The sequence below is a fragment of the Cladophialophora yegresii genome (genome assembly GCF_000585515.1).
Source record: "Cladophialophora yegresii CBS 114405 chromosome Unknown aczIN-supercont1.4, whole genome shotgun sequence".
Classification (NCBI taxonomy): Eukaryota; Fungi; Ascomycota; class Eurotiomycetes; order Chaetothyriales; family Herpotrichiellaceae; genus Cladophialophora; species Cladophialophora yegresii.
Window position 1 is genome coordinate 1418587 of NW_006913048.1, and position 26251 is coordinate 1444837.

At 53.9% G+C, this 26251-nt stretch overlaps 8 protein-coding genes across 8 annotated transcripts; 3 read left to right on the plus strand and 5 right to left on the minus strand.

Moving 5' to 3' along the window:
- Positions 1 to 898: 898 nt before the first annotated feature.
- A1O7_05840 (uncharacterized protein) lies at positions 899 to 5014 on the plus strand (the record flags this gene model as incomplete). Its single annotated transcript, XM_007759848.1, has 1 exon — positions 899 to 5014. One exon carries the CDS (start codon positions 899 to 901, stop codon positions 5012 to 5014), a length of 4116 nt encoding a protein of 1371 aa, XP_007758038.1.
- Positions 5015 to 6112: 1098 nt separating this feature from the next.
- Positions 6113 to 8623, minus strand: A1O7_05841 (uncharacterized protein; the record flags this gene model as incomplete). Its single annotated transcript, XM_007759849.1, has 2 exons — positions 6113 to 7830; positions 7906 to 8623. 2 exons carry the CDS (start codon positions 8621 to 8623, stop codon positions 6113 to 6115), a joined length of 2436 nt encoding a protein of 811 aa, XP_007758039.1.
- An 880-nt stretch (positions 8624 to 9503) lies between these two features.
- On the plus strand, positions 9504 to 11133 carry A1O7_05842 (uncharacterized protein; the record flags this gene model as incomplete). The annotated part of the gene is made up of 2 exons (XM_007759850.1): positions 9504 to 10385; positions 10444 to 11133. The coding sequence occupies 2 exons, from the start codon at positions 9504 to 9506 to the stop codon at positions 11131 to 11133; spliced, it is 1572 nt and encodes a 523-aa protein (XP_007758040.1).
- A 791-nt stretch (positions 11134 to 11924) lies between these two features.
- On the minus strand, positions 11925 to 13694 carry A1O7_05843 (uncharacterized protein; the record flags this gene model as incomplete). Its single annotated transcript, XM_007759851.1, has 5 exons — positions 11925 to 12828; positions 12885 to 13041; positions 13104 to 13310; positions 13364 to 13437; positions 13489 to 13694. The coding sequence occupies 5 exons, from the start codon at positions 13692 to 13694 to the stop codon at positions 11925 to 11927; spliced, it is 1548 nt and encodes a 515-aa protein (XP_007758041.1).
- Positions 13695 to 15533: 1839 nt separating this feature from the next.
- Positions 15534 to 17621, minus strand: A1O7_05844 (Atypical/ABC1/ABC1-C protein kinase; the record flags this gene model as incomplete). The annotated part of the gene is made up of 1 exon (XM_007759852.1): positions 15534 to 17621. One exon carries the CDS (start codon positions 17619 to 17621, stop codon positions 15534 to 15536), a length of 2088 nt encoding a protein of 695 aa, XP_007758042.1.
- A 1007-nt stretch (positions 17622 to 18628) lies between these two features.
- A1O7_05845 (uncharacterized protein) lies at positions 18629 to 19210 on the plus strand (the record flags this gene model as incomplete). Its single annotated transcript, XM_007759853.1, has 1 exon — positions 18629 to 19210. One exon carries the CDS (start codon positions 18629 to 18631, stop codon positions 19208 to 19210), a length of 582 nt encoding a protein of 193 aa, XP_007758043.1.
- Positions 19211 to 20311: 1101 nt separating this feature from the next.
- A1O7_05846 (uncharacterized protein) lies at positions 20312 to 23180 on the minus strand (the record flags this gene model as incomplete). The annotated part of the gene is made up of 2 exons (XM_007759854.1): positions 20312 to 22676; positions 22783 to 23180. The coding sequence occupies 2 exons, from the start codon at positions 23178 to 23180 to the stop codon at positions 20312 to 20314; spliced, it is 2763 nt and encodes a 920-aa protein (XP_007758044.1).
- Positions 23181 to 24399: 1219 nt separating this feature from the next.
- On the minus strand, positions 24400 to 25907 carry A1O7_05847 (uncharacterized protein; the record flags this gene model as incomplete). The annotated part of the gene is made up of 3 exons (XM_007759855.1): positions 24400 to 25071; positions 25139 to 25517; positions 25603 to 25907. 3 exons carry the CDS (start codon positions 25905 to 25907, stop codon positions 24400 to 24402), a joined length of 1356 nt encoding a protein of 451 aa, XP_007758045.1.
- Between the last annotated feature and the right edge of the window lie 344 nt (positions 25908 to 26251).

Below are 26251 nucleotides of genomic sequence, written 5' to 3' on the forward strand. Positions count from 1 at the left end.
CTGCTATTGTCTCCGGTGCTGTTTCTGTTCAACACTCGTTGTTCTCGAAGGCTGGTCCAGCTATCGCTTCCTTCTTCAACGCTGAGCCACCCACAACCCACCAAAGCGTCGTCGCCCAAGGCCCGATCGTCACTCTCGACTCAGGATATCCGTCGAGTAGAAGACGACGTCTGCAGGAGAGCGACCTGACTGACAGCTCTCACTACGGATAGCGTCCTGCATCACTTCTTGACGCTCATCCTTGTCCATCTGCCGGTGGAAGGGGCACGAAGTCCATGCCGACTTCAATACATCAACTGCGATACGCTCCTCTCAACCCATTCTTCCACTGTTGAATTGTTGACCAAGTTCATTTGCTCTCGCCTCAGCACCGCCACTCTTTTCCACCTGCTACAAGCAGACGACGCTCATTTCGTGGTTCAACATTGCACATACACTTCAAACGCCGCCTTGAGATATCACCAATCAGACACATCCTATCCTGACTGGCATTGACTTCCGCGATTGATAATTGGAAGCGTACTCGAAGAGGAGGAGTCCGGACAACTATCCATTCACTCACATTGACGATCACATCCGTCTTCCTCGACGTTCGCACGCCTGCCAGGGCGTGGAATCTCGGTCCCCCTCGAAAGGCACAGACGTTCCGGTTGACTGGCTCAGCCTAGATTCTAAGCGAACAACGTCGACTCGCAGAACGCTTGCGCACTCTCCAGCCTAGCTATCTGTGATATCTCTTCCTAATGGACTGATTTGTATTCAGAACTTTTCGAAGTCACTCATTTCATCTGTACGACCTACCCCCACGGTTCCCTTCCAGCCATACCGTCAACTGACGAACCTTTCAGGTCTCTCACTACCTACGCTCTTTACATTTTACAAGCCACATCCGTTCAATATGAACGTATTCAAGAAAAAAGGCAAGGCCAAGGATGATACCTATCTCATACCTTCGGCGGTATCATCAGACCCGGCCCTGCCGGCAAAACTGTCTCGAAGTCTCAAACGGAAGCAGAAGAATGTGGTTGAACCGATGCCGCAAATTGACCTCGCTACGGCGCTGCCAGATACAAATGACTTCCGCACGAGTTTGCTTATGCCGGGTCTCTCCGCACGGTTCAGTATGCTCCGCGAGCAAGACGACCCTAATACCAAGGTGGGGAAGGCAAGCGACGACAGCGTACTCTTTCCGAAAAGAGCATCTCGCCTGAACCTATTTGCACACAATCCATTGACGGATATTGCCGAGACCGAATCCATCCGAACATCTATTAAGGCCCCGTTCGCCGACGATGATCGATCTTACGCCATCTCCGAGGGCGGGGGTTATGCTAGCGACGATGCTGGTGCCGTCCTCTCCAGATCGAGGCCAACAGAAGGCAATATTCTTTTTGGTGGTCGGCAAAAGATGTATCGGGTACCTGCCGCAAGTGCGTCAGGCTCAACAGGAGACTCGACCGAAGGCCCCGTTTCCCCTCCTGCGCCTTTGACGTCGTCGAAGCATGTCTACCAGAACGATGTGGTTTTGTCTCCATATCAACAAATGCGCATGAAAGCTAGGGAAGAGCAAGAGCGTGACGAGTCCCGCGAGAGACCGACCAGCCCAGAACATGACCGTAGCAGCATCATCAACACCCCCTCGACTGGATTCAGCAAAAGCAGAGGTACCACATCGTCGACAGCGTCGGGTCCTTCCAACAGGCGCATTTCAACAGCTGCTACCTCAGTAATTTCTGATGTCTCCCATCCCCGACAAAGCAACACGGGTGCCGGTTTCAACGCCAGAATGCAGAGCTCTGAGTATGGCAGCGAGGAGAGCTTGCTGAAACGGAATCTCTCTTTTGAATCTCGAAAAGCATTTCCTGGGAACGACAACCAAGATCAGCCGCCTCTACCATCGTCTCCAGTCAACAGTCGGCGACCTCCGCAAACAGGGAATGTCCCCAACCTGTCAGATAAATATAGTCGTGGAGCATCTCCATTCTCCACCGCTATTCAACGGGCGACTAGTCCCACGCCGGCCATCCAATCACAGGCACTGGCGTCTCTTGACTTTGGTCTTAAGAACTCTATCAACCACTCGCGCAAATATCAGACGGCTTCCCCAACCAATGATGATGAGGAGGACGAAGTATACAACCGGAGTTTACAGCCCAACGATCGTGGCAAAGCGACGGCGATGGGACTGTTCAACCGCCCCCAACAACAATTTGACGAACACAAGTTTGAGGAGAGGCAGCTGCAAATGCACGGTGGCAGAGTCTCACCACCCACGTCCGGAGGCCCCGACTATGGTGGCATCACAGAGCGGGCGAACGAGCCAGGTCCGGTGGTCCTTTCAGGCATTCCAACATCGCCTTTCCAGAAAGGCTTTCCTCGAGGCCGGGAATCGAGCAATGCTTCTGTTACAGGTCGCTCGAGAGCACAATCGACTGCCTCTTCCGTCCAGTCCGCGCAAGTTCAAGCACATGCTGAAGCACTAATCAAACGTCAAAACCAGGAGTACTCTACGCTGCAAGCGCAACGGCAAGCTGCAGAGCCAATTGTTCGCTCCGCACCAATGCAGATTCCCAACTCTCTGATGGAGCAGCCAGCAGCGTCCAGGGGGACATTTTTCGACACCTTCGACGGCAGTGACGATGACGCCGACAGCCCCATGCTGGGTAGATTTGAGCCGGCGCCGCGAATGGCCCGAATAGAACTTCATCCGGCGCTTCGCGATGGCTCACATCCCGTCGGTTTCAAAGAGCAGGGCGCACCTGTTGCCGATCCAGCGCGACCCCAGTCGGATGCTTCAGCTGGCACTTCATCTCCCTCGGTGGTCCAGGATACTCCAGATACCTCGGACTCTCTCCATCGTTACTCTCAGGACAAGGTCAAAGACTCCCCCACCTTGGGGCCGACGACTGGGTTGGGCTTGAGCGGCTTGATTAGAACTCATTTGAGGCACGATAGCGATAGGTCGTCTATTCTTCCACCGTCGCCTTCATACCCACCATATGAGTCCGGCTTCTCTTCGAGTCCGTTCCGCGAGCCGGAATCATCGAGTGGCTTGGCTCAGAATGAGAGCTATCGAGTCTTTTCCCGCGAGCGAGAGCCATCTTTTGGCTCCACACAGCATGACAAATACCCTACTTCTCTTCGTGATCGCGAGCCGTCGGTTGCCTCCACTGCTCGCACAGTGAACCCTCCTGAGAGCACACACAGTGACCCCTGGGAATTTGACAACACTCATCGTACCCAACCGAGTCCCCTGGTAACTGTTCAGAACGATTCTATCCCAGCGATGTCTCAAAAAGCACAACAAATACTTGGTCAGGCAATGTCTCACAAGATGCAAGCCACGAGCAAGGCCCACCAGCTTTTGGGTGGCGATGCGCCCAGTATGAACGACAACCATCCGGCGAGCCGGACATGGCAGCACGATGTGCTCTCTCATCACCGCGGGGAAAGCACCGAGACACAGAAGGAGTTCGGCAATGAGCTAGCTGAGCGAGCGAGAAGAATTCAAGAAGGGTTGAGAGGAGTTGCGGATGCAGGGAAGCGTTCGCAGAGTCAAGATCGCCATAATCCCGCAGCCCAGGCTCTGCACGCGCTCCGCCACAAGAACAGCAAAACGGCTCTCATCCCCCGCAGCAACGAGCCCCAGCCCAAGGCCATGAAAATGCTTGGTATTGGTGGGGTCCAAAAGGCCGAGCCTATCTCACGACCCCCATATATAGGTGCCAGACGCGATTACGATTTCGACCAAGCATATGATGGCCAGGGCGAGCGACCTACACCAAGACCAAGACCTGCTGAATTTGAGCTACCCAGTGGACGGCGAACACCAGGGTTTGCTAGGCCGGAACCTCATCTTCATCACCCCAACGAAGAACTTGAGCGATCATATCAAATGCAGTCAGCGGCACTCAACTCTGGAAGGCCGAGGCGTGATCGTGCTGAATCCGAGGTAGCCGCGAGGTCAAGGAGCCGCCCTGGTCAAGGGCGCCTGAGAGACGATCCGCCATATTCGCCGGTAGAATATGGTAGACCTGGCCCACCCCATGCAGCAGGGTATCGTGAGCAGCACCGTACTTTCGGCCAAGGCGACGGCCCGAGTGGCTATGCTGGCCCTCACCCTTACCGTGGTCCCGGACGTGGGCCTCCTCCAGTAGATCCACGCACCTACGAGAGGTCTGCTTCAGCAATGTCGAATCGACGACCAAGTGGAACCGGTCCTCGACCTGGCCCTGGACCAAACAACTATTTCGATCTTCGTGCTCCAACCCCGACCATGGGTGGCACTCCCCAGCTTGGGGGTGGTGTTTTACCTCCAATGGGCGCACCCCGGCCATCGCCTCGCCCACCCTTTCCACACTCACCAATCAGTCCGTTCGCTCTCCAAGGGGGAATGTCACCTGGCCTTTCTGCCCCTTCCTCTACTGTACCATCCGCTTTACCTTCTCCCGCCGGTCCCCTTCCTCAGCCACCGCCCTCCGGTCGCTTTACACCTGCTGAAGGCCGCTCCACTCCCATAGGCAGCCGCAAGAAGTCAGTCACCAAGGGCATGATCTCCGAGCCGACCTTTATCTCCTCTACCTCTTCAGTTCCGTTGGTCGGTCTGCCGAGTAATCCGCGACCAAGCCAAATTGCAAGCCCGCCAGTTCCGGTGATGAATCCACGTCGACGTGGAAACACGACGACGGAAAAATCTGACGGAGCTCCAAGTCCTGGGATGCACGCTTCACAGATGAGCCCAATGCCTGAATCTCCCAACCGTGGGACCATGGATTTCGCTGGTTCTCAACCCGAGTATATCGAACACCAGCATTTGCAGCAGAAGGGTCCACCACGTCCACGCAATCGTCTTAGGAAGATCAGCAGTGAGGGTGGAAGCATGGCTGCTCGTGCACGGAACCAAGCTATGCTGTCGGAGTTCGGTCATGAGAGGCTTCGAAGCCCGGCTATCCCTGTTTTCCCGAACAGAAGTACAACTTCTCTGAGCGTCCATCAAGATGGTGGCATGTTTTGATTTTCGTTTTGGTCCCTCAATCTCAACCAACGCTTTTTCGGCTGCCCTAGTCACATTTCGACATACTCATTTTACCACCTGGCCTGTATCGTTCATGATCAAAAATAAGGGCTCTTCACAATATTTCCTACATTTGTTTGCAAACCAGCGATTTCGACTTCTGGATGAATTGGACTTCACGGATACTGCAACGGCTGGACGGCAACTTAGACCATTTTTTTGTGTTATTCAATGACTTCGACGCTTTTCTCTTCCGGTATGCGGAATATGACGATGGGTGGCCATACTGTGCTTTTGCGACAAAAATGTTTGCTATTCTGTTCGCCGACTGTGCGGTTTTTGGCGATAGAAACCTGCATGGAGTCTGTTTTATGCGATGCTGGTGTTGGAATCTGGAAACGGGGCCACGTCATCTTTGGACGTGTAGCGCGGGAGTCTGCTGGATCGTGAAAAGTCGAGGGAAGCAATATAAAAACCCGAACATACACATGGTAGTGAGTCCCGCGACTCGATGGGGTTGAAGGTATAGAAAATCCACTGGGGATAGAACAAGAGGGGAGTGATGGACGAGGGAGCAAAAAATCATTTGGAGCCTGAGAGTCCAGAACTGTCGGACATGTGTATCTTGTACCTGTACAACACTCGAGTATATAGTCGAAGAAGTAGAATGAGAGCAAGTACAAACATTTAACTGACTGTTCAGTACCTTGTCATCTAGAAGCGCGAAAGAGTGCCCATTCGGCCGAGCAGGCCGAGCAAGCCAAACCAGCAACCCAGTAACTATAGCAATGCAATGTACGGGGTACGGGCCAAGTCTGGTCTGAATAAACGAAGGAGCCGAAAGCCATGGCCGTTGGAAGTGACTGCTATAACTCCGTCCTCTCCATACCCCTGGTCGGGAAGTACGATAATCACGTACACAAAGGCACAAACTCCCTCTGCAGACGTCGAAACGAATGAACACGTGTATAGACAGGCGGGCTCGCTCCAACCTCGCATATTTGTCACCAATCAGCCGCCTCGATGAGCCTGATCAAAGTCAGGAGGATTAGCACGGTGTCTGTTTGCGCTGAACAGGGGCACAGAAAAGAAAAAGTCTCAACTCACCCTCGATGACCCAATGTCGATGGGCCCTTCACTCCTCGCCACGTCCGGCACACCGCTTAGGAGAACCGTATTCTGCAACCCCGTCTTTGCGGCGTCCGTGACGGCCTGGGCGCCCTGCTTCTGGCCCTCCTTGATGTGCTCGAGGAGCTTACTGTCGTCGGTATTACCTAGTAAGGCCTTGCGAGTCTGCTCGTCGCGCTGCATCTCCGCGGCCAGCGATTTGAGATGGCTGGTCATTTTCTCCTGCGCCGTAGCGTGCTTGGTCTGCAATACGGCGGAGATGCCCGTGGTCGTGGCTGTGGTCCAGGCCTCGATCTCAGCCAGGCGCGCCTGGATCTCCTGCTGAACGAGCGGGTCGTTGTCCGCGCCGGTGGCGTCGGCGGGCTTGTCGAGGTCGAGGTTGTCCGTGTCGTCTGGGTGGGCCGGGTCGAAGGGCGTGCGTGGGAAAGAGGCGCCCATCTTGCTGACCAGCGCGAGGCCGCCGCCGGAGATGCCGTCCGAGATGAATTTCCTGGACGTGTCGACGTACATGGAGGTGACGTCGCCGAAGAGGTCAAAGTACGCGGCCAGCGTGCAGGCCGCGGTGTAGAAGATCTGCAACGCCAAATCACTGACTTTGATGCCGCCGAGGCCGCCTCTCGCAATATTATCCTCCGAGTCCTGGACCTCGGTCTGCAAGTCTTTCAGGAAGGTGTTCATGTTCTCGTCGACCACCATTGCCACGAGCTTTGCGAGGGATTGGAAGTGCAGGACCAGCTTGTTGATCTCGATCTTGAAGTCCAGGAGGGTCATGTTGACGAGGGTCAGGATGGCGACTACCTCGTTCAAGATGTGTGCGTTCAGCTTGAAGTTGACGAGGTCGGCCTTCATCTTGCCCAGGGCGGCCTGGTCGTCGGCCAGTGTTTGGGATGCCGAGGTATAGTTTGTCAGGGCAGAGTTCAAGGCTTGTTGTTGCTCGTGCAGGTTGGCTGTCGCGCCGTCGAGGAGACTCTTGGCCGCTGAGGTGGTGGCACTGGCGTTGGCGGCTGTTGACGGGATGGCTTTGAATGTGGCACCGAGGGCACCGCTTGTACCTGGATTGGAATTGGCTGTCGTGCACAGTGATGCCAGACTTTGCGCCGCGTTCAGGATATCCTGCTGCCAGGCTTTGACCTTGTCGGACGCACTTGTCAACGAGTGGCCGTCCTTTGCTGCTGACTGGATGGCCTTTGCCGTCTGAATGGCGCTGTGGAGGACATCTTTGAGCTTCTGAGAAGGCGGCTTGTCGGTCAGTGACGAGGCTTCGGATGCCGTCTCCAGCTGGTTGATAATGTACGACAAAGCAGACGGATCACTTGATGGTGTCGTTGCCTTAGTGTCGACTTCATCCCAGTTAATGCCTCCGTCGGCACCGGAAGTGGCCAGGGTTTGCAAATGTGTGATGGTAGGCTTGTCCAAGGGGGCAAGGAGGTAGCCTGCATCGCCTGCGTAGTCGACTGTTTTGGGCGCGGTTGGGTTTTCGACAGGTACAGTGTTGGGATCAGAGGATTTGAAATCCTTGACAGTCTTTGTGATGTCAACGCCTGTTTTCTCGGCGACTTGCACTCCGCCCTCTACCTGTCCAGCAACAGTCTCGTTCATGACCAGCATAGGAACCACCTGGGTTATGACGTTGGTCAAGCAGTCGGTGACTGACATGGCTATCGCAGCACCCATGACCTGCATGGTATCTATTCACGTCAGCATACACCACCGATGAAGCCACCATCTCCCGCGGAAGGAAGCATCGTATTGTTGAGACATACTGGGGAAGTCATCACTGGCTTTCTTGTACCGCTCCCTCACGTCGTCAAGAAGCGCTTTGTTCTGTTCTAGCGTCGCAGAGGCGGTTTTGACGGCGGTTTCCTGGCCTTGCACTTTCAAAGATGCAGCCCAAGCTTGCATCTGTGCCTGTTTTGCGCTGTCCTCGCTTATGCTAGAGAGATCGACGGTAGCTTGACGCAGGGCCATGGACATGGCAAGTACGTGATCGAATGATTTCGAGACATCGGCAGTGTCCGCCTCTGCGACAAGAGCCTTAGTCCTGAGATCTTCCATTGCGTTCTTCAATCTGGCCAGGGCCTTGGGCGTCGGAGCCGTCTCCATTTCTGCCAATCCTGGAAAGATGGCGTCTCCGAGGATACTGAACACATCATCTGCCCGCGCGCTGATGCCGAAGAAGTTTGTCTCGGCCATGTCAAAAGCTGACACACAAGCGTTCACGACCGTTTCTAGACAGGCCGCCAGGCTGTGCTGTGTGGTGAATATGCTGCGGTCGATAACCTTTGCCATGTCCACACTTGCTGTTGCCGGAAGAGCTGCGTACATATTTGCCTTTGCTAGAGGCGCGATCGTGGTCGGTATGGAGACGAGAGCCGTGTTAAAGCTGTCATCAAATTGGACCGAGGCCTTGATCTTGGAGATGAACTGATCATTTACTGCGGTTTGAGGGTTGGTAACCCCGTTGCCACTGGACTGGGCCATGGTGACGGTATGGAGTCGTGGGTCAGAAACTGTGCTATGGATCTGGAGATAGAAGGCAATGACATTCTCGTCGAGAACGACCGCACGTAGGTTTATATAGCCAGACACTTGTCCTGCTTGCGACAAGACCGCATGGCCTCGGACAGTTGTCCTTGTGGACTCAACACCTACCTGAAAGGTTCCGATGGTAATGCCAAAGCACGGCTCATTTTGCTCAGCTGCAAAGAAGGGCTGCTGCAATGTGCAAGCATGGTGGCTGGCTGTCCTGTAGTATGCGGACAAGATATTGCTAAGCTTTACAGATCAGGCTTGGTAAGGTCAAAGTCCGCGAGCCTGAGCAGGGGCTGAAATTGCATTCAAGAAATGCAGCAGCATCAGAGCCGCTCGAGGCACGAACAGTGGCGAGCTGAAATCCATGGTAAGATGGCAGGTGTTAGCAAGTCGAGGCAGCAGCGAGAACAAAATGTAAAGAATTAATTAACGGTGGGGTCCGTGTTTTAAATTCTGTTAGCGTGGGATAACTGGCTGTGATTGGTCCGCTGTTTCAGCTCAATGAAACAGGAAGGTGTTCCTTACATTTTGCGGCTTCTCATTCCGTCATCTCCTCCTGAGCAGCCACTCTCACCGTCTTCATTTGGGGCTGACTTTTCTACCACAGATACGAGCGGAGCGATACCTGGCGCGAACAATGTCGCTCTCAGTGGTAAACATCCAGCTGACGTCTAGAACGCCACTTCTTTGGACACCTGCTGTATAGTCGCAAGAGCTGGGGTTCTTGAGGATGAAGTGCCAGAAGCATGGCCTCCAAGCTCTTCAAAAAGGGCTGCCTTTTCCCTTGGAGATAGCCAGGACCAGATTCATACTCCAGTAGATCGACAAAATGGGCTTCATTGATGACCTTGGCCACGCCTTTGAAAGCGCAGGCCAGACTATCAAAAATACCGCCGAATCTGCAGGAGGCGCCATTGCTGGAGCTGCGACCAAGGCCGGCACTACCATCAGTGACACGGCCACAGCAGGGGCAAACACGGTTGCGACTGGCGTTGTTAATGCCACCGAGGCCGCCCTCGAGGCCATGGACCCTGAGAGAAAGAAGCAGCGCGAGCGTATGCAACAGGCTCAGCAGGAATGGTCCAGACTGGATAACGAGGCCAACGAGGCTCTGAAGGCCGCACAAGTGCAGTCGCAGGCGCAAATTCCCGCGGAGCTGAATCCGATCAAAGCTCAAGCAGACACTCTTCACGTCCGGTTGACTCAATACCTCGGTCAGGCTGACACAATTCACACCCAGCTGCAGACAAAGGTCGAGCAAGACTACACCCAGGCCGTCCTGAATCTCAATTCTGGACTCGCCGGCCTGACACGCCTGGCCATGATCTTGCGGGGTCATTCTGTCGAAGAAATCCGCGAAGCAAAACTGGAGCAAGGCGGCGATATGGATCCTAACGACTTCCTCCTCCGGGTCATCGATGGCAGCCAAAAGGGTTTCTCGGATGCCATGAACTCTGCGTCCACGTTGTTGTCTCTGGTGGGAGACCTGACAGTGCAAGTTCGGGATTTGGACCAGGGCGAGATCCCCACCCTCTTGGCCGACATGGCTAGCTTTGGCGAATTCAGCTCGAAAACAATTACCGCGCAGAGGCAAAGCGCGGCAACCGCACAAAAGGCAATAGATGACCTCCAGAAGAACGTCCAGGAGCAGAAACAGGAAGTCGCAGATCACCTTCACATGAACATGACCGACGATCTCGCTGGCATAGGCGTAAGTTTCCATCGCTTACCACCTGAACTGTTGTGATGCCGCTAACTCTTCCATGCAGAAGGCTATACTCGACACTTTCGGTGCATCCTTTCCCGACGACAAGTGGGAAGAATTCCTGCAAAGTCACTATATCAACATCCAGAGTAGCAACAAGGACATCGTACAGAACCAGACAACTGCAGCAGTCGCCAACGGCATAGTCGAGCAGGCCACGCCAATTTTGGAAACCGTGAACAAGCTACAGCAACAGACTGCCAACACGCTAGCCTCTCTCGAAGCGCTGGCCCCTCAGCTTGAATCCCTGAAGGCAAACCTGAACGAGATGAGAATCCAGGTCGATGACATGGCAAAAGTTTTCACCACGCTCTCCGAATCCAAGCATCTCACCGTGTCGACCGCCCTGTACGTCAAAAAGCTCGGCCAAATCGGCGCCACCAGCTTCCGTGTCGACGCCTGCTGCAGCAGCTTCGCCGGCGCCATGTTCGCACAGCTCACGCAGATCGCCATACCCCAACCCGCAAGCAACGTGATTACTCGCAACAGTACGGCTCCGGCCGAGGACGTCCAGAAAGAGGTGTCCGCCGAATGGGAGGCTGCTCTGGCGTTGCCGCTACAGTGCTCTCTTCCACCCATTGACGGGAAGCAGCACGAGCACTTCACTCCGGAAGTCCAGGACCGGACTGGAGCGCTGATGCAAGAAGTCATTCAGGCCGACCAGAAGGGCATAGCGAGTTACTACACTCCGTGAGGTGGAGGTGAGGGTGGACGTGGACGTGGACGCGGACGTGGAAGTGGACGTGGACGAGGATGGAAGAGGCGGCGAGGTTTCCCATATATGCTCTTACAGTATGACCATCGGATCTGATGCAAACGTCTCCAATGTCTCACGGGCAGTGATTTATCTTGTAGGGTTGAAAGCCGTTAATATACTTACCAAACAGACACATTCTAGTGTACATACCGCGCGACACGCAGCACGTTGTGAACGGCGGCAACGCTGCAAGCTGAGTCTCGGCTCGAAAGAATCTTCCCCTCCAGTTGCCTTCCATTCATTTCGCACGTCCTTTGGGCCAGCACTGCTTTCACTGGCAAGTAGAAGGTGAATGCGTCGCGAGGCAACCTGGTCACCGCGATAAGGAGACTTTTCCCTACTATGCAAACCAAGCAAGCTATGTATAGGCATAGATAAGGGAGACGGCTGTGTAGGTCGACCGATAGTCATAGCGACAAATTGACTTGACGGAAGAGTAACAACCACGCATTGTGTATGTTTTGGAGCTGAATCTATACACATGAAGGAAGGATTCATGTAGATAATAGCACGAGGATTTCATCGCTCGCTCTGATGTCTGATGGGATTCTGCTTGCGTCCTGCATCACCCTCAGCAAGCAAGAAGCCAATTTGATCCACTTAATGCACGCCGAAGGCCCTCGGACGAGCTCGACAGCCACCGTTCAACTCCGCAACAGTCATTTACTTGCCTCGTCGGCGCTGCGAGAGCTGTGAGAAACACCCCAGAGGGCTCGCGAGTCAGAGGCTTAGATCATATAGCGGTACCCCTTCTGCAACCTCCTGGCCGCCGCGAGGTCGATGCCCTCGACCTCGGCCGTCCTCCTCAACTTTGCGAGATCGCGCTCCGTCAGCGGCACGTCCTCGTTCTCCATCCTCTCGAGCCGCTTGTTCTGCCTGCTCAGTTTGATGCGCATGCTCACGCCCATGATGGCCGCGACGACCTGCAGGCCGATACAGATGCCCAGGGCCAAGACATAGTGCGGGGCGTCCTGCTTCCGATATGTAAACGGCGTCCAGATGGACGCGGAGTTGCCGATCGAGTTGATAAAGGCGTACGCGGCGGCGCGTTTGGCCGGGGGTCGCGGGATGGCGGACGCGATCCACGCGTAGCAGGTCCCGTTCATGGCGAAGATGAAGATCAGGAGGAACAGGCTGAAGTAGCGGGGGCCGAAGGAGTCGGTGGTCATGAACACGACGCAGCCCACGATCGTGATGGGGATCGGGTACATGAAGAACCAGAAGCGGTTGCCCATGCGGTCCGACACGACCGAGTGGGCGAACGAGTAGAAGACCATGAAGATGTACGGTGGCGCGCAGAGCAGCAGGGAGATGATGCGGCTGTAGCCCAGCGTGGCCGTGAGGGTTGGGAAGAAGTTCTGAAAGCCCGCCGCGCCGGTGATGCACATGTAGGCGATGGCCAGCATGTAGGTCTTGGAGTCAGTCATGGCCAGTTTGAAGCCCTTCAGTTGGGACATGCCGCCTGCCTCGTCGACGTCCGCTTCGGCGGCTTCGACCGCGAGGCGGCGGTTGGCGACGTGTTTCATCTCGGGGGACAATCTCTTCCACGTGCTGGGGAAGTCCGGAAGGACGAAAATGATGACGATGCCAATGAAGACGGTAATGGCTCCTTCAATGATGTAGAGCCACTGCCTAGAAGCGGATGTCAGAACTGATTGCCAAGAGGTGGGAATCTCGGAGTCACTCACCATGCTGACAAGCCCATCTCACCGGCCAAACCGCTAAGAATACCAGCTGCGATGAGATTTCCAAAGGCACCACTGACGAGAGAGCCGGAGTAGAAGATCGACATTCGCAGGTTCAATTCTTTCTTGGTATACCACTTTGATAGGTAGAAAAGGACGCCTTTTTGAGAGAGTTAGAATTGGAGAGACTTCCCCTTCAAGGTAGAGCAAGGGCTTGCGTACCTGGGAAAAATGGTGCCTCCATGAAACCGAGCATGAGTCGGGCGACGACGATGCCTGCAAAGTTCTTGACCAGGCACGTCAGGGCCGAAACCAGGCCCCAGGCGCACACGAAAAAGCCCAAGTACAGTGAGGGTCGACCGAGGTGGTTGAGTAGTAGGTTGGAGGGCACCTGTGCGATAATGTAACTGACGAAGAGGATGGAAAGACCTGCAAGACTGATCAGAAGCTGGGAGCCGGCGAGGGGTGATTATTAGGTGTACCAGTTTGATATTGATCTCCACGCAAGTTCAGGTCCTCCTCAAGACCTTGTAGCCGAGCTGCAGCATAATTGTTCCTAAGGTTCCTGTCAGCTCCGACCAAACACGTGCAGACAGCAAGGACCTACCGGTCAATGTAATTCATCAGGTAGACGAGAACAACCAGAGGCATGATGCGCAGATCGATCTTGCGCACGAGCTTCTTCTCAATGGCAAGCTCCTCTTCAGTGAGGGCGCCAAAATGCATAGCCTCCTCGTGTGAGAGATTGCCCTTCTCTCCCAGGACCTCATGGTCGAGGATCACTCCATCGTGCCCGATTTTGTTGTCACCCATCTTGAGATCCAGCTGTCACAACGCAGCAGATGGAAATGCTCTGGTGGGAACTGGAAGGAGAGGAGAACGAATCTCGGATGATGCAGGATCGTCATCCTTTTTAAAGAACGGAGCTTGAGCTCAGAGCTACACATGGCCATCCCTCCCCCGGGTCCCAGGAAGCGAGGTCCGCCTCTTTGCCACACATGGAAGCAGAAATCGTGGGGATGATCGCATGGATCATGGCTAATGCAGGTGCCAGCTGGCCACTCGTGACCATGTCTGTGCCTGCTGGCGGAAGAATCAAGCTGGGGCAAGAAGCCTGGGCAGCCCTGGGCTGACGTTTGTGGAGTGCCAATATGTGCGCCCATTCCTGGGCAGAGGAGCTTAGACGGGAACACACCGGTGACGAGCCGGAAGAAGCCAAGCGCGCACGAGATATCGACCGGCTGCATGAGGGGATCGTGTCTTGGTGCATGGTATGGTTGGTTGTAACCGTCTGGCACTTGCCTGCACAGATCGATGTATTCCCCAGGCAAGAGCAGCGCAATCCAGAGTCTGTAACTGATAACAGGGTTTGACCCCCGTAACACCGGCATACGAAGTACTGTGTAAACTCTCTCTCGATACCCGAATCCGCAACAGTCTTCTGGCATTGCAGACCTCGGCCACGGCGTAGAAACCGTGCCCGATCCGTCGCCGTGTGGTCGACTGTGGCCCTTTCCCCGCAAACCACCCACCGCCCCGGCCTCCCCCATCACGGTTCACGCCACGGGGGTGGAGGCTTTCATGGTAATTTGCCCCTCCGCGGTTCAGCTAGCGGCTGTTTAGAGACCGGGCCGCCCATATCCAGTCCTTAAGCTTATCACGCGAGCCTCCTGGTAGGAGACGCGGTCTGGCAGGACGGAAGAAGTCAACTGCGCGGCGCAAATGACATCTACCGAGATGCATGCGGACTGCAACCTTGTAACTGACAAGCGAGAGACCGGCCGCCTGATTTTGGCGGAAAAGCTTCTCGGTACGGAGTACTCTAGCACATTTTCGAACAATGCAACCATTCGCTATCAGCACATCTGGGCTTGCAAAGCCTTTGATGCTGATGTTTAACCCTGGCTTGGCCCTCTGCATTTGAAGCAAATGCTCTTATCGCGGGCGTCCACTTTCGGTTAATTGTTCATGCCCATCGTGCTGCGGACCACCCGCGCACCAGTGTATTGTAATCAAAGTGCTTCCGTAGTCAGCGTCACCTAGTCGGTTTCCGAGCACGCTCAGTCTATGAGAGCTTCGAAACCCGTGGAGCCAGTTCTATTTTCCCCGTCTAAGCTCGCTTCGGTGCATATCATGCCGGTAAACTCTGCAGGGTCGAGTGCATGGGATTCTGGATCGACACCTACGCATTCGCGCTGCTCGGGCTTGCTGGGACATATGACATGTACAACTCAGACCGAGCCCTTCGGTACAAATGAGTAGACGATATGAAGCATATTCAATACATAAATAAGAACGAGGTTGTTAAGAGCTCGTAGCGTTGTCTAACGGGGCGCCATTGCGCGTCATCACTTTCCCTGGGAAGACACCAGATCCACATCATAAATCCATCATTTAATGGTGCAGCACCATCATCAAAAGCTTGAAGGTCTTCAGAGACGACTACCCTGCCGTTTGACCAAGCTATATCGGGGCATTTCAGTCTGACGGCCCCAAACCTAGCTTGACGTTAAGTCGTAAGTCGCATCGACAATGTACAGCTGAGGAGAATGTACGGTTCGGAAAGTTCGTGAGAAACGTGGCGGGTATCGAATCACCTTGGGACGTCTGGAGATAGTGCGAGACGTCCTTGAGGGCCTCTCTCGTGGCCATTCAGACATTTGGGCTGAGCAGATCATACTTGACACACATCTCCACACTTTCTGCACTGGCCTGGAAGAATCTTCTGGCTTCCAGTCCAACCCATATCTTCAACAGGGAGAAGTCACCTTCTCTGAAACTCTTCAACACAGCGCCTGGGTCTGATGATCCCAACTGTCTCAAGATGGGTAAGGCGCTCTTGAATAGATCGAGATCTGGATCCAGCGTGCGACCAATACCTTCGAGCAGCAGGATTGAGATGACCACGTTCACGAAATCGCCTTCCATCCTAACATGGTGAGCTCGAACCATTCCGAGGACTTCTGACAGGACGTCTCCGATCTTGATGTTGCCGAGAGCGAAGGTTTGACCCTTAACCGCTAAGACGAGATGCTGCATCTTTAAAGCAAAGACTTCGCCATCAACCACAGCGTCAGGTTGGCGACATCTTTCGATCATCAAATGGCCGGCCTTGTAGCCGTCGAACTCGGCGATAGAGCGGAAGAGGTCCAGGAAATTGGTTCTATTCTTCGCGTTCAATTCCGTGACCAGGCCCGTGTCGATGAAAATCAACTGCGGTATGTAACCGTCCCTCTCAATCTCCACAAGTGCCGCCTGCCATTCCTTCTTTTTGCCAATGTGTGGACGCAGGCGTGACAAGACGGCCTCAGAGGCGTCAATTTCGGAAGCAGTCGATGGCTGCGATGCATCTCGGGGCGACAGATAACTGGGTAGTTCTGGATGGGTGGGCTGGTAGAAGTTGACCATGATGTTGCCCGGATGGAGGTCGGCGTGGACGAAATTATCTATCAGAAGCATATGCAGAAAAGCATCCAAACCCTCGTTTGCGATATCTTTCTGAAAGACGCCACCTCCAGACTCCAAAAACGCTGCTAGCGGGATGCCCTGCGCAAATTCTTCAACGAGAACATTGCGGGTTGTGAAATCGGTGTACGGACAAGGGAACCATGCGGTCGTGCGACGCTGGAAATGTTTGCGAAGAATAGTTAGATTGGCAGCCTCGATGCGAAGATCCAGTTGCAGGCGCATCATTCCGCCAAAGGTGTATACCTCGTTGGGCAAATCCAGCCACTCCAGGGTGGGGATAGCATTGATGACGGCGGCGAAGACAGCCATGATCTTGAGATCGCGTCGGACGGTTCGCTCGACCTTAGGATGGAGGACCTTGATAGCCACATAAGCCGAAGGCACTCTCTGAGGACTAGATTTAACCAGGGCATCGACGTTCTTCTTGATGCGATGGCTTAGGCGGAGATTGTCGGACTCGTCGAGTCCACTATTGTCGAGTCCTGCCAGATCCGGCTTCAGCCTTGCTTTGTAGACCTGAGCAATGGCGCCGACACCCAAAGGTTTCTCGTCAAATTCCTCGAAGATTTCACCGAACGACCTCCCCCCAAATGCTTCGGAGATGGTCTTGATAGTATGGCGCAGGGAATGAGCAGGAGCGTTTGAATGCAGTTCTGACATCTGCCTGCACATCTCGGCCGGGAAGATGTCGCTCCTGGAGGCGGCCCATTGTCCGAGCTTGATGAAGGCCGGGCCAGCTCTCTCCATGGATTTCACGAGGAATCCATACCACCATATAGTACCGACTCTTTCGTCATCGTGATCTTTCCTCCTTGGACCCAGAAACGCAGCCGGTATCGTGACAATGACGGGCACGAAGATGAGGAGGAGGTGCAGGAAACGGAAACTCGTGGCTATGGGCTCGTAGACCCATTGGTCTAGCACATATACGACGGTTTTGTAGAAGCGGCGGATGCCACGGGCATCATCGGGAACCTCCTTGCTGATCTCCTGCCTAGACAACTCCAGCATGTGCATCTCGCCCGTCTTTCCATCGTCATGGTTCTCGCCCAGTTGAACAAAAGCGGCGGGAGAGATCGCGGTTGCCGCTGCCGCTGCTGCAAGGAGAGTAGGCGTGCGCCTTTGACGCGGGTCTTTTAGACTATATTTTCTGGTCCATCGGGCAAATGACTGCTGATGACGGGGAATGCGCACTCGGAAGGCGAAGTGAGAGAAGGTAGAGGGGAACTCCCTTCGGCCACAGAAGCGGCCGAAGATGAAGAAGGTCCGCATCAATGTTGAGAGTATAGGACACCACTTCTTCTATCGCCAGTACATGGTGAGGAGGGGATGAAGGAACGCGGGCGATTTGGTCACGATTCTGAGAGCGCGCGCTCTGGAACTCGACCGCCATGACGTCGGTGCGCTGATCCGGCTCCGGCCAACCACAAAAGCCAGTTGCCAGGCCTCAGTGTTGCTCGTTTACATTCACTTCACCCTCAACTTCAGTTCTATTGACTTACGGTTCACCATTGCTATAGGCAGATCAGCGCTCTCGTAACATTATGCTATCCCTTGTCCCAGAGGGTGCGACTAGAGTTCGACTCCTTCAAACTTGAAGGATCTATCTGAGAGACGCCGAACCGGATCCCGAGGACGGTAATTGAGCTTTTGGTGCGCGTCGACAGCTATGTACAGTACGTGAGGGCACCTAGAGCTGACGTCAAGGCGACACTTCATTCACGGTCATTGTGTGAATGGGTTCGTACTCATAGACGGCACAGCACCCGACGGCCCCCATCTCGGCCGGTCCATCGATCGCACTCCGAGCTTGCGTGCTCGTTGGCTGGTTGACGAGCGGAGCACCGCCCAGCACAGCCTTGCGGCTCCAAAATTGGGATCTGAGGCCCAGCCTGAGTCAGACCAAGACTGGCAGCCACGACCTCAAGCGTATACAGGGCTGAATACACGACATGGACTCTCATATTGCTTAGCGGTGCAGGTTGCTGTGATTGTGCTACTGTTCTCGTGTTCCTGTTTCTCGTCCTTCGTTCTGTCTACCTCTTTACACTCAGGTAATTTCCCACTCGATTGTTCCAACGACATCGATTGAGCGAACACTCACTCTCATTGTTTGCTTAGCCAGTATCCTAACAGCTCGGCCACTCTTCGTTACAAACAGTTACCTCTATTCTTGCTCAATCTCTTTTTGAACGCCCCTCCCCAACGAAGAAGCATCAACCACAGACAGAACCCACACCCGAGCCTCGCCTGAGTCCAGCCTGAGCCCTCACTCCAGAATGGTCCACCTCGTTTTATCCCTGCCGTTCCTTGCCCTTCTGTCGTCCCTCATCGCAACGATACAAGCTCAAGGCTTAAACAACCCGCAGCGCACATCCTCTACGACATCAACATCAACAACGACCCGCACATCATCCTCATCCCCCGCAGCACCAACAAGCACGTCCCTGCACGGCCAGTGCGTCGACGCCTGCATCGTCGCCAACCCCATCGTCAACCACTGCGACGGCACCGAGACCGGTTCCGCGCTCGACCAATGTAAATGCAAAAGCTACACCCCGTCCAACGACCCTCTGATCGGCTGTATCCAGAGCTGTCCGTCCGACGAACAATACAGCTTCGCCGAATCACTCCCCAGTCTGTGCGCCCAGACACTATTTCTAGGCCTGGATTTGACGGACGCGCCGAAGCCAAGCGCCGTGAACACCGCCGCTAGTGCGACGCTCGGCACAGCACAAGCGGAGAATTCAGGTACCGCTAGCGGTACCGGTACGGCGAGCGGGAATGGCGCCGTGACGTTGTGTGGAATGAGTGTGTTAGGTTTATTGGGTGTGACGTTGGGGGTTGCCTTGTTTTTGTGATCAGCGAAGGTGGCTACAAATTGGTGGAGAGATATCTCTGTGCAACTATGTAGCGGACAACATGGACAACAGAACAGGTCACGCGAACAACGAATATCTGTCTGGATTGAGGAGTAACGAGTCAGCGTTGCATGATGTATGATGTATGGTGCATTGGTGACTTGAGGTAATCATACATATCCAGTCAAGACAGGGACTTGGAAAACTGATCTACCAACTCAAGGGGCTATCGTGCGCGCCGATCACCGAGTAAAGCCGCATGGATACATTTTGCAGGTGACTGTAAATTGCAGAGGATAAATGGGAGTCCAATTAACCTGTACTTGGTCCTATGGGGGAAGTCTGGATGTGAGGGCGTCATTCCACACAGAGACAGATGTAGACATACAGAATAGTTGGACAGGACCTCAGTTCCAGACCTAGGTACCAAGCTTGACGTACATGTGCGTACCTGTCATTCGATCTACACATCTATCTACATATACACTTGCACTTCCACGACATTGATACAGGTAAGTATAAGTATATGATACATCGCTTGTCGGCGACATTGATACAGGTAAGTATAAGTATAATGATACATCGCTTGTCGGCGACATTGATACAGGTAAGTATAAGTATAATGATACATCGCTTGTCGGCGACATTGATACAGGTAAGTATAAGTATAATGATACATCGCTTGTCGGCGACATTGATACAGGTAAGTATAAGTATAATGATACATCGCTTGTCGGCATCCCGAGAACACTGTGGAACCTCCAACGTCTCCGTACTGTCTCCTCGTGACTTCACGCTCGTTCCCGGGTATGTAGGGCCACAACGGAAGTCGTTTGGGAGTGGTATCGAGGTATGTATGTTCCTTGAGAAACTGCTCCTCGTTCTACTTACTGTATCAATGCTATGCGTGGTCTTGGGCGTGCAATTCTGGTCTTGGAAAGAAGAAGGGAAGCCGCGTTCTTTTGAGCTTTGGAAATCATGCACGCATCCGACCAGAAACGACGCATGGCACAGTCTAGAGTCGGCAGCATAATTGGGAAAGGTCAAGGTAAAAGCAAAGAAGGGGCCGAAAGATAACACATACAACACATCCTCAACACCTCACCTTCGCGGAGATCGTGCAAAGATTCGCTTTACGCCGCCCAATGTCGAAGAGTTCTCACGCAGGATAGCAGCGTACTCTTTCCCTTCGTGGCCCTCGAACACCATCTCCAAGACATCTGCATAGTAGTCAAGCTCTTGAAGGGCCCTTCGCGAATGCAGAACGCGTCGCCGTTGGGTCGCTTCCCGGCCGGCCCCATGCTCAACAAAAGCTCGCGCTATTCGCGCCCAGGAAGGGTCCAGCTCGGAGCACAAATGCTTCTCACGCTCAGCCGAACGGAGGAAGAACTTCCAATCAGTCCGAGCACCTCGTTGACTGTTTGGATTTGCGCCGTGTTCGAGGAGAGCAGTCGCAGCAGATCCGAGCGGCTTACCCCTTACTAAACTGTGGTTTCTGATACTCGAGGGCAGATCCGCACCTATGCTGTACTCGAGTAGAGTAGCAGCTGATCCTGGAATCAATGGGCATTCGTACTGGCAGTTCATATCCAAAGATCCGGTTCTGATCATATGTGTTGCGTAATGTTCAACTGAAAAGGCCAGAGCCAACGCAACATAAGATCCGGGCGAAGAAGGCCAGTGCGGAGCGTGATGCTTGAGCAGGGATGTAAAAGTGTCGAAAAGTCTCGGATGGGCCGTGCCAGAAGATCGCTCCAGCTCTCTTACATGTTCCAAGAAGACGATAGAAAGCTCGAGCACATCAGGAAGCTGCGAATCGGCCATTTTCAGTTGCGCAAGCGTCGCTTTACACAGGAAATCGTTGGGATCAAAGTCGCCTGAAGAATACTCGTGCAAAACGCTCTGCGTGTCCTTCGACAGCAGAAAATCTCGCACGCTGCGGTGAAGAAAATCCACATAGTACTCCGTCTGGCAACCGATGGGCGGCCAAGAGTTCTGATCATGCTTCCGCGCTTCGAGCAAGCCTCTGCAGCGGCTCTCAAGTCTTCGTTCCATCACTCGCTGCCGAGCTTGAAGAGATTGTATATGAGAAACCTGCAACGGCGTTTTCTCGACAAAGTCTGGGACTTCCTCGTCAACAAAGAACAAGGACAGGAGTGGCGGCTTCCTTGTAGAAGCCAGCATTAATGTGAAATATCGAGACGCGTATTTGCGCTGCTGACGAGGGATGCCATCGATGATGCGTCGGAAGAACTCGTCCAGGTCGTCGGGGATCTCTTCAAGTCGGCGAGAAAGCGCCGTCATCGAGTCGCCATCAATTACCCCTTGGCATGATAACCGAACCACAAGATGCACCCAGAGGAATACTCCTTGGGCCCTCTTGACAATTTCCAAGACGAGTTCATTGCTTTCTTGTGGGTAGATTTGTTGTAACGGCCTGAAGGCTTTGAGATCTCCGAGCCTACCCTCCACAAAAATCTTGATGTCGTTGCGGGTCAAATTTTCCAGCCGTAAAGTCGGAAACCCTTCGAAGGCAGTCTGGAATATTGGATAACGCCGACTAGAGACGCATAGCTTGATCGAATCTGATTTGGACAAGGATGCCAAAAGTGCGAGAAGTTCAGTCTGTTGTTCGGGGTCGCCATGGAATTCGTCCAGGCCGTCTATGAAAATAAACAAACAATGTGTCTGCCTTGCCACCGCAACAAGCTCGTGGAACGCCTCAAGCAACTCGGAATTGGTCCAGGGAGGCAGGTTAGAGCCGAAGTCGGCGGCTCGCCAGCGCCAGGGGGCCACCTCAGGTATCAGGGAAGGCACTTGTGTCAGCAAGTCGTGAAGAAGGGACCTTAGCGAGCCATTGAGTGACTTCTGCGTCTCGGTGCCCGCCAGCCAGAAGAAGCAACTGGCGTATAATATAGATTTTGGATGGGCCCAGACAGCAAGCGCATTCTTGGTTCGCTCATCCTCTGACCAGTACCGCATTAGCGTGGACTTACCTGAGCCGGGCTTTCCAGAGATCCAGTAGAGCCCTCGAGCCGAACGCGCACCCTCAAGCCATTCTCGAAAGTTGGAGAATAATTGGTTTTGCGGGTCTGATGTCCGGAAAATCCAGTCGAACGTCTTTCGATGAGCAGGACGGATTTGAGACCGTCTTTCTCGAATTTGCGTGAAATAGAGGGTGCTTAAAATGTACTCTTTCAAGCGTTTGGAGCTGTCTTCGTTGATGCGGCTGTGAATATCAGATGAAACTCGGTCGATGGCGTTCTTTTGCTTGGAGATATACTGGTCCCGGTCCGCTTTGAGCCTAGTTAATTGATGTTTCCTGGGATTCTTGGCAAACTGGCGAGCAAATCCGGCGAGCGTCGACTGAAGTTCCGTACTGGACTGGCGGACGGCGTCCAGGATGCTGGCCTCCACGCGTTTGCCTTCACCACGAAGGTCCTCCAAGATTTGGTACTGGGAATCACTGACATCAGGTCAGCAAGTAGATCTGCACGACAGTGAGAATAACAGTGTATGTACCTCATCACTATTAATATGTTGAGAGACAGTGTTGTCTTTGGTCGTTCAACCGTTGTCGCATTGCCTCGATACCCTCTTTGTCCCATACAGCCTTGAAGACCTTGCGGAAGCTCTTCCATGCATTTTGCCCAGGTTCTACAGAGTACTCGCTCAATGTCTGACTAAATTCTGCAGCCATATCTCTGCATTCCTGGGAGACGGCCCTCAAGGCCGTTTCTGCTTCCGTCAATTTCTTCTTTTCAGCGGTCAAGATAGAGAGTGACTTCAGAAGGCCATCATCCAGGTCCTTGAGCCGATTTGAGGCCGCTATCATCTCTCCATGCTCGCCCAGCGTTCCGGTTGAGTTCCGTGCCAGTTCCCGACTTTTCGAGATCAATTTCGTGCCGAAGTCGATGAACTGGACCACGCTTGCAGCGATACTCAGCGCGCTGACTGGATCGAGGACCATAGCGGATGCAAGCCACGAGTTCGGTACCAGACAGTGGAGGTACTCCGTACACCTTGTCGATTCACGTGGGAAAGAGCAGACAGATTGAACGAGACCGCGAGACTGATGTACTGTGTCTGGTGCCTGCACCCTCTAAACCCGCTAAGACAAGGCAGACGATGCTGCGTCTCCTCCCCCAGGAACGACTGGGCATGATCTGCTGCCACAGGGCAAGTGCGTCAGGCCCTCGCTGCATATGGTGTTGGGTGGCTGTCAAGTGGCTGTGCAACCAATCACACAGAAAAACGCTAAAGGAGGAGGACAATGTACTCCGTGTAATGGCTCCCCGGGCAAAGTCATCCAAGAAGTTGCGATACCTGTAGTGATCGAGACTGAGGCCACGTTTGACGGAGACAACTTTGCGGTCTAGCGCAGCGGCACAATTGGGAGAACCACCGGTCACGACCGGTTTAGGCGCCAGGCGGCGGCGGTCTTCCCCATAGCCACCACCACAAGGTCCAGGGGAGGCGGTGGAGGTCCTCCTCCACCAGCACCGCCACCACCAACTCCCAAGCCCAAATGCAGCCCTAAGTACTGTAAGTCAAGACATGTCAAGAACATGTCAAGCTATGTCCCTCATCTTCTGTCCTAAACCATTACCAGCTAACAGGCTCTTCAGCGTCGAGCGCCCTGATATTCCTGATCCCCGCCCTAACCAATGTCGATGCACCGGCTGCGACTGCGACGATGGGTCGAGAAGGGGTTGTAGCCCGAACAACGGAGGGTGTTATGTCTAAAAGGCAGTCCCATTCCAGGTGATCAATGTGGCCCATTCCACGTCGCGTGTACTGAGATGGTGTATGTCATCATGTGTTTGCTTTTAGCCGAAGTCTGTATCCCGCCATGCCTTTAATCTCGAAACATCATAATAAGGAGTACGACTGGAGCCAAGCTCCGTGGTATGTTGGTTAGGTTCTGTGGCGAGTGGTACATTTGAAGGGGATGGTTTGGAGGGAGATGTTGAGCAGAGGAATTGGCTGGTTAGTGGGTTGACTTGGTTTGTGTACCTGGGCCGACTGTACGTGAGGACGTAGGATAGCGTGTCAAGACTCGCAGACAGGATCGAGAGTTTGCGATAGGACAAGATAGATACTGGAGAACGTGGTATCACATTGTGTAAACTGTTCTGGACCTTCTGTCAAAGGCCCTTCAGTCCTACTTCGTACACCTTAACCATCCTTCACCATTCCAAACCTCTGGCTAGTGTCTTCTCGCAACTAATTCCTCCCTCTCCTACTGACTCTAGTATCCTGTCGCAGAGGTTCGTCGCCGCTTGCGTGGTCTTAAGTCCTACACTCTGACCTCGTGAAGCTGGCCTCGCCGCCCAGATCTCCTGTCCAGCCTCTTCCTCAGCCTCGACCTGCTCTCCTAGAATCTTGACGATCATCTCCTGGAATGCTATCACGCCCTCCTCATGGAACGGATGCAGTCGCCCTCTTTCAAACACTGCGCGCTCGAGGTTCCTCTGCACCGCCTCACAGAGTGCAAAGTCCTCGTTGACAACGTTTCGATAGAAAGCAGTCATTCTTTCATGAGCCTCGGGTGTCGCGTGGGGTGTGTTGAGGCGGTAGACATCGTACTCCTGCCTCGTGGTCGTCGCCGAAGTTGGGATGCTGCGCATCAGATGCATGAAGCCCGTGCCGGGGTTGGGGCTGAAATGGCCGCCAGGAAAGACATGCGTGGCGGAACGGCCGGCGAAGCGTGTGGTGTCGAATTGGCTGGTAGAAAACACAGAGGGTTTTGGTTCGCTGAAGTGCGAGATGTAGTTGCTGGGTGTCGCAGGGACGACGTAGTATGTGTCGAGGGCTGTTGTTTTGGCTACGGACGGGTGCGCTGTGAGGCAGTGGTAGCACTGGAGAGGGATTGGTAAGTTAGCATTCTTACGCAGGTACGCAAATTGCTGTGCAACAGGGACGCACCTCATTGTAGTTGTCTTGCATGAGTTTCCAGTTGAATTTCCCCTCTTTGGTCCAGGTGAAGTCGTACTCCACGGCGTCCCAGTCAACGCCGGAATGCGTGAGCACATCTTGATCATCAAGCGCCCCGTACTGTGCTCTCCATGTGATTTCAGGTTCCGGTCGAGCGTCCAGGTTGGCGTATACAAAGCCATTTCTGTCCACGTGGACGTGGATGGGAAAGAGCTGGATACCCGACGTATCGAAGTCGGAGACGGACTCTGGAGTGAAGCGAGGGGCTTTGGTCAGCTTTCCGTTGAGGTCGTATGACCAGCCGTGGTATTTGCAGGAGAAGATCTTTGCTGTGCCACTCGTTTCTTGCACGATCGGAAAGGCACGATGTCTGGGTGCAGCGAATTGTCAAAAGATGGTCATCATCCACTCGGTCGTGTCCGACACTCGCGTGCTAGTAGAACCACGGCACCCACCTGCAGATGTTGTGGAATCCAACTATCCTCCCTGTCTTGTTCCTGACGATCACAAAGTTGAAACCGGCCATCTCATACTGCACGTAATCTCCCACGTTGCGATAGCGAGCCTTGTGCGAGACCAAGAACCATCGTTTCGAAAAGATGGCACGTCGCTCCAGCTGATAGATAGCCGGCGCGTGGTAGAATCCATCTGGCAGAGAGGACCCTGCGTCTTTTGAGAGCGTCTTCTTCGATAATCCTTCGAGATGCAGTCTATGGACGATCTCTGCCGGGCTTGGGCCAGCTGTAGTGGACGCTGGCATTTTGCGGGCTGTTTTCAATCTGCTCCAGCGTTGCCTCGCCTATAGGCCCCATGATAACAACATTCAAGTCTGCCTCCGCGCATAGATGTGGTGACCGAAGATACAAGAACGCTGCCTCACGGTTTGAACGTCTTCTCCATCCAGCTTCCTTTCCGGGAGCAGGGATCCGACGGACGTTATCCCACGGAACAAGGGAGACCTCGGAGCTGTCCACTGTCACGTCCAGCCATCATTGCCGCCTGGCTTGCACCTCACTGACTCGGTCGCGAGCCAAATGCCGATGTGCTGCTGCCACAGACAGCCAGATGCCGATATTTGCAGGAGAAAAGAAACGTATCTAAACC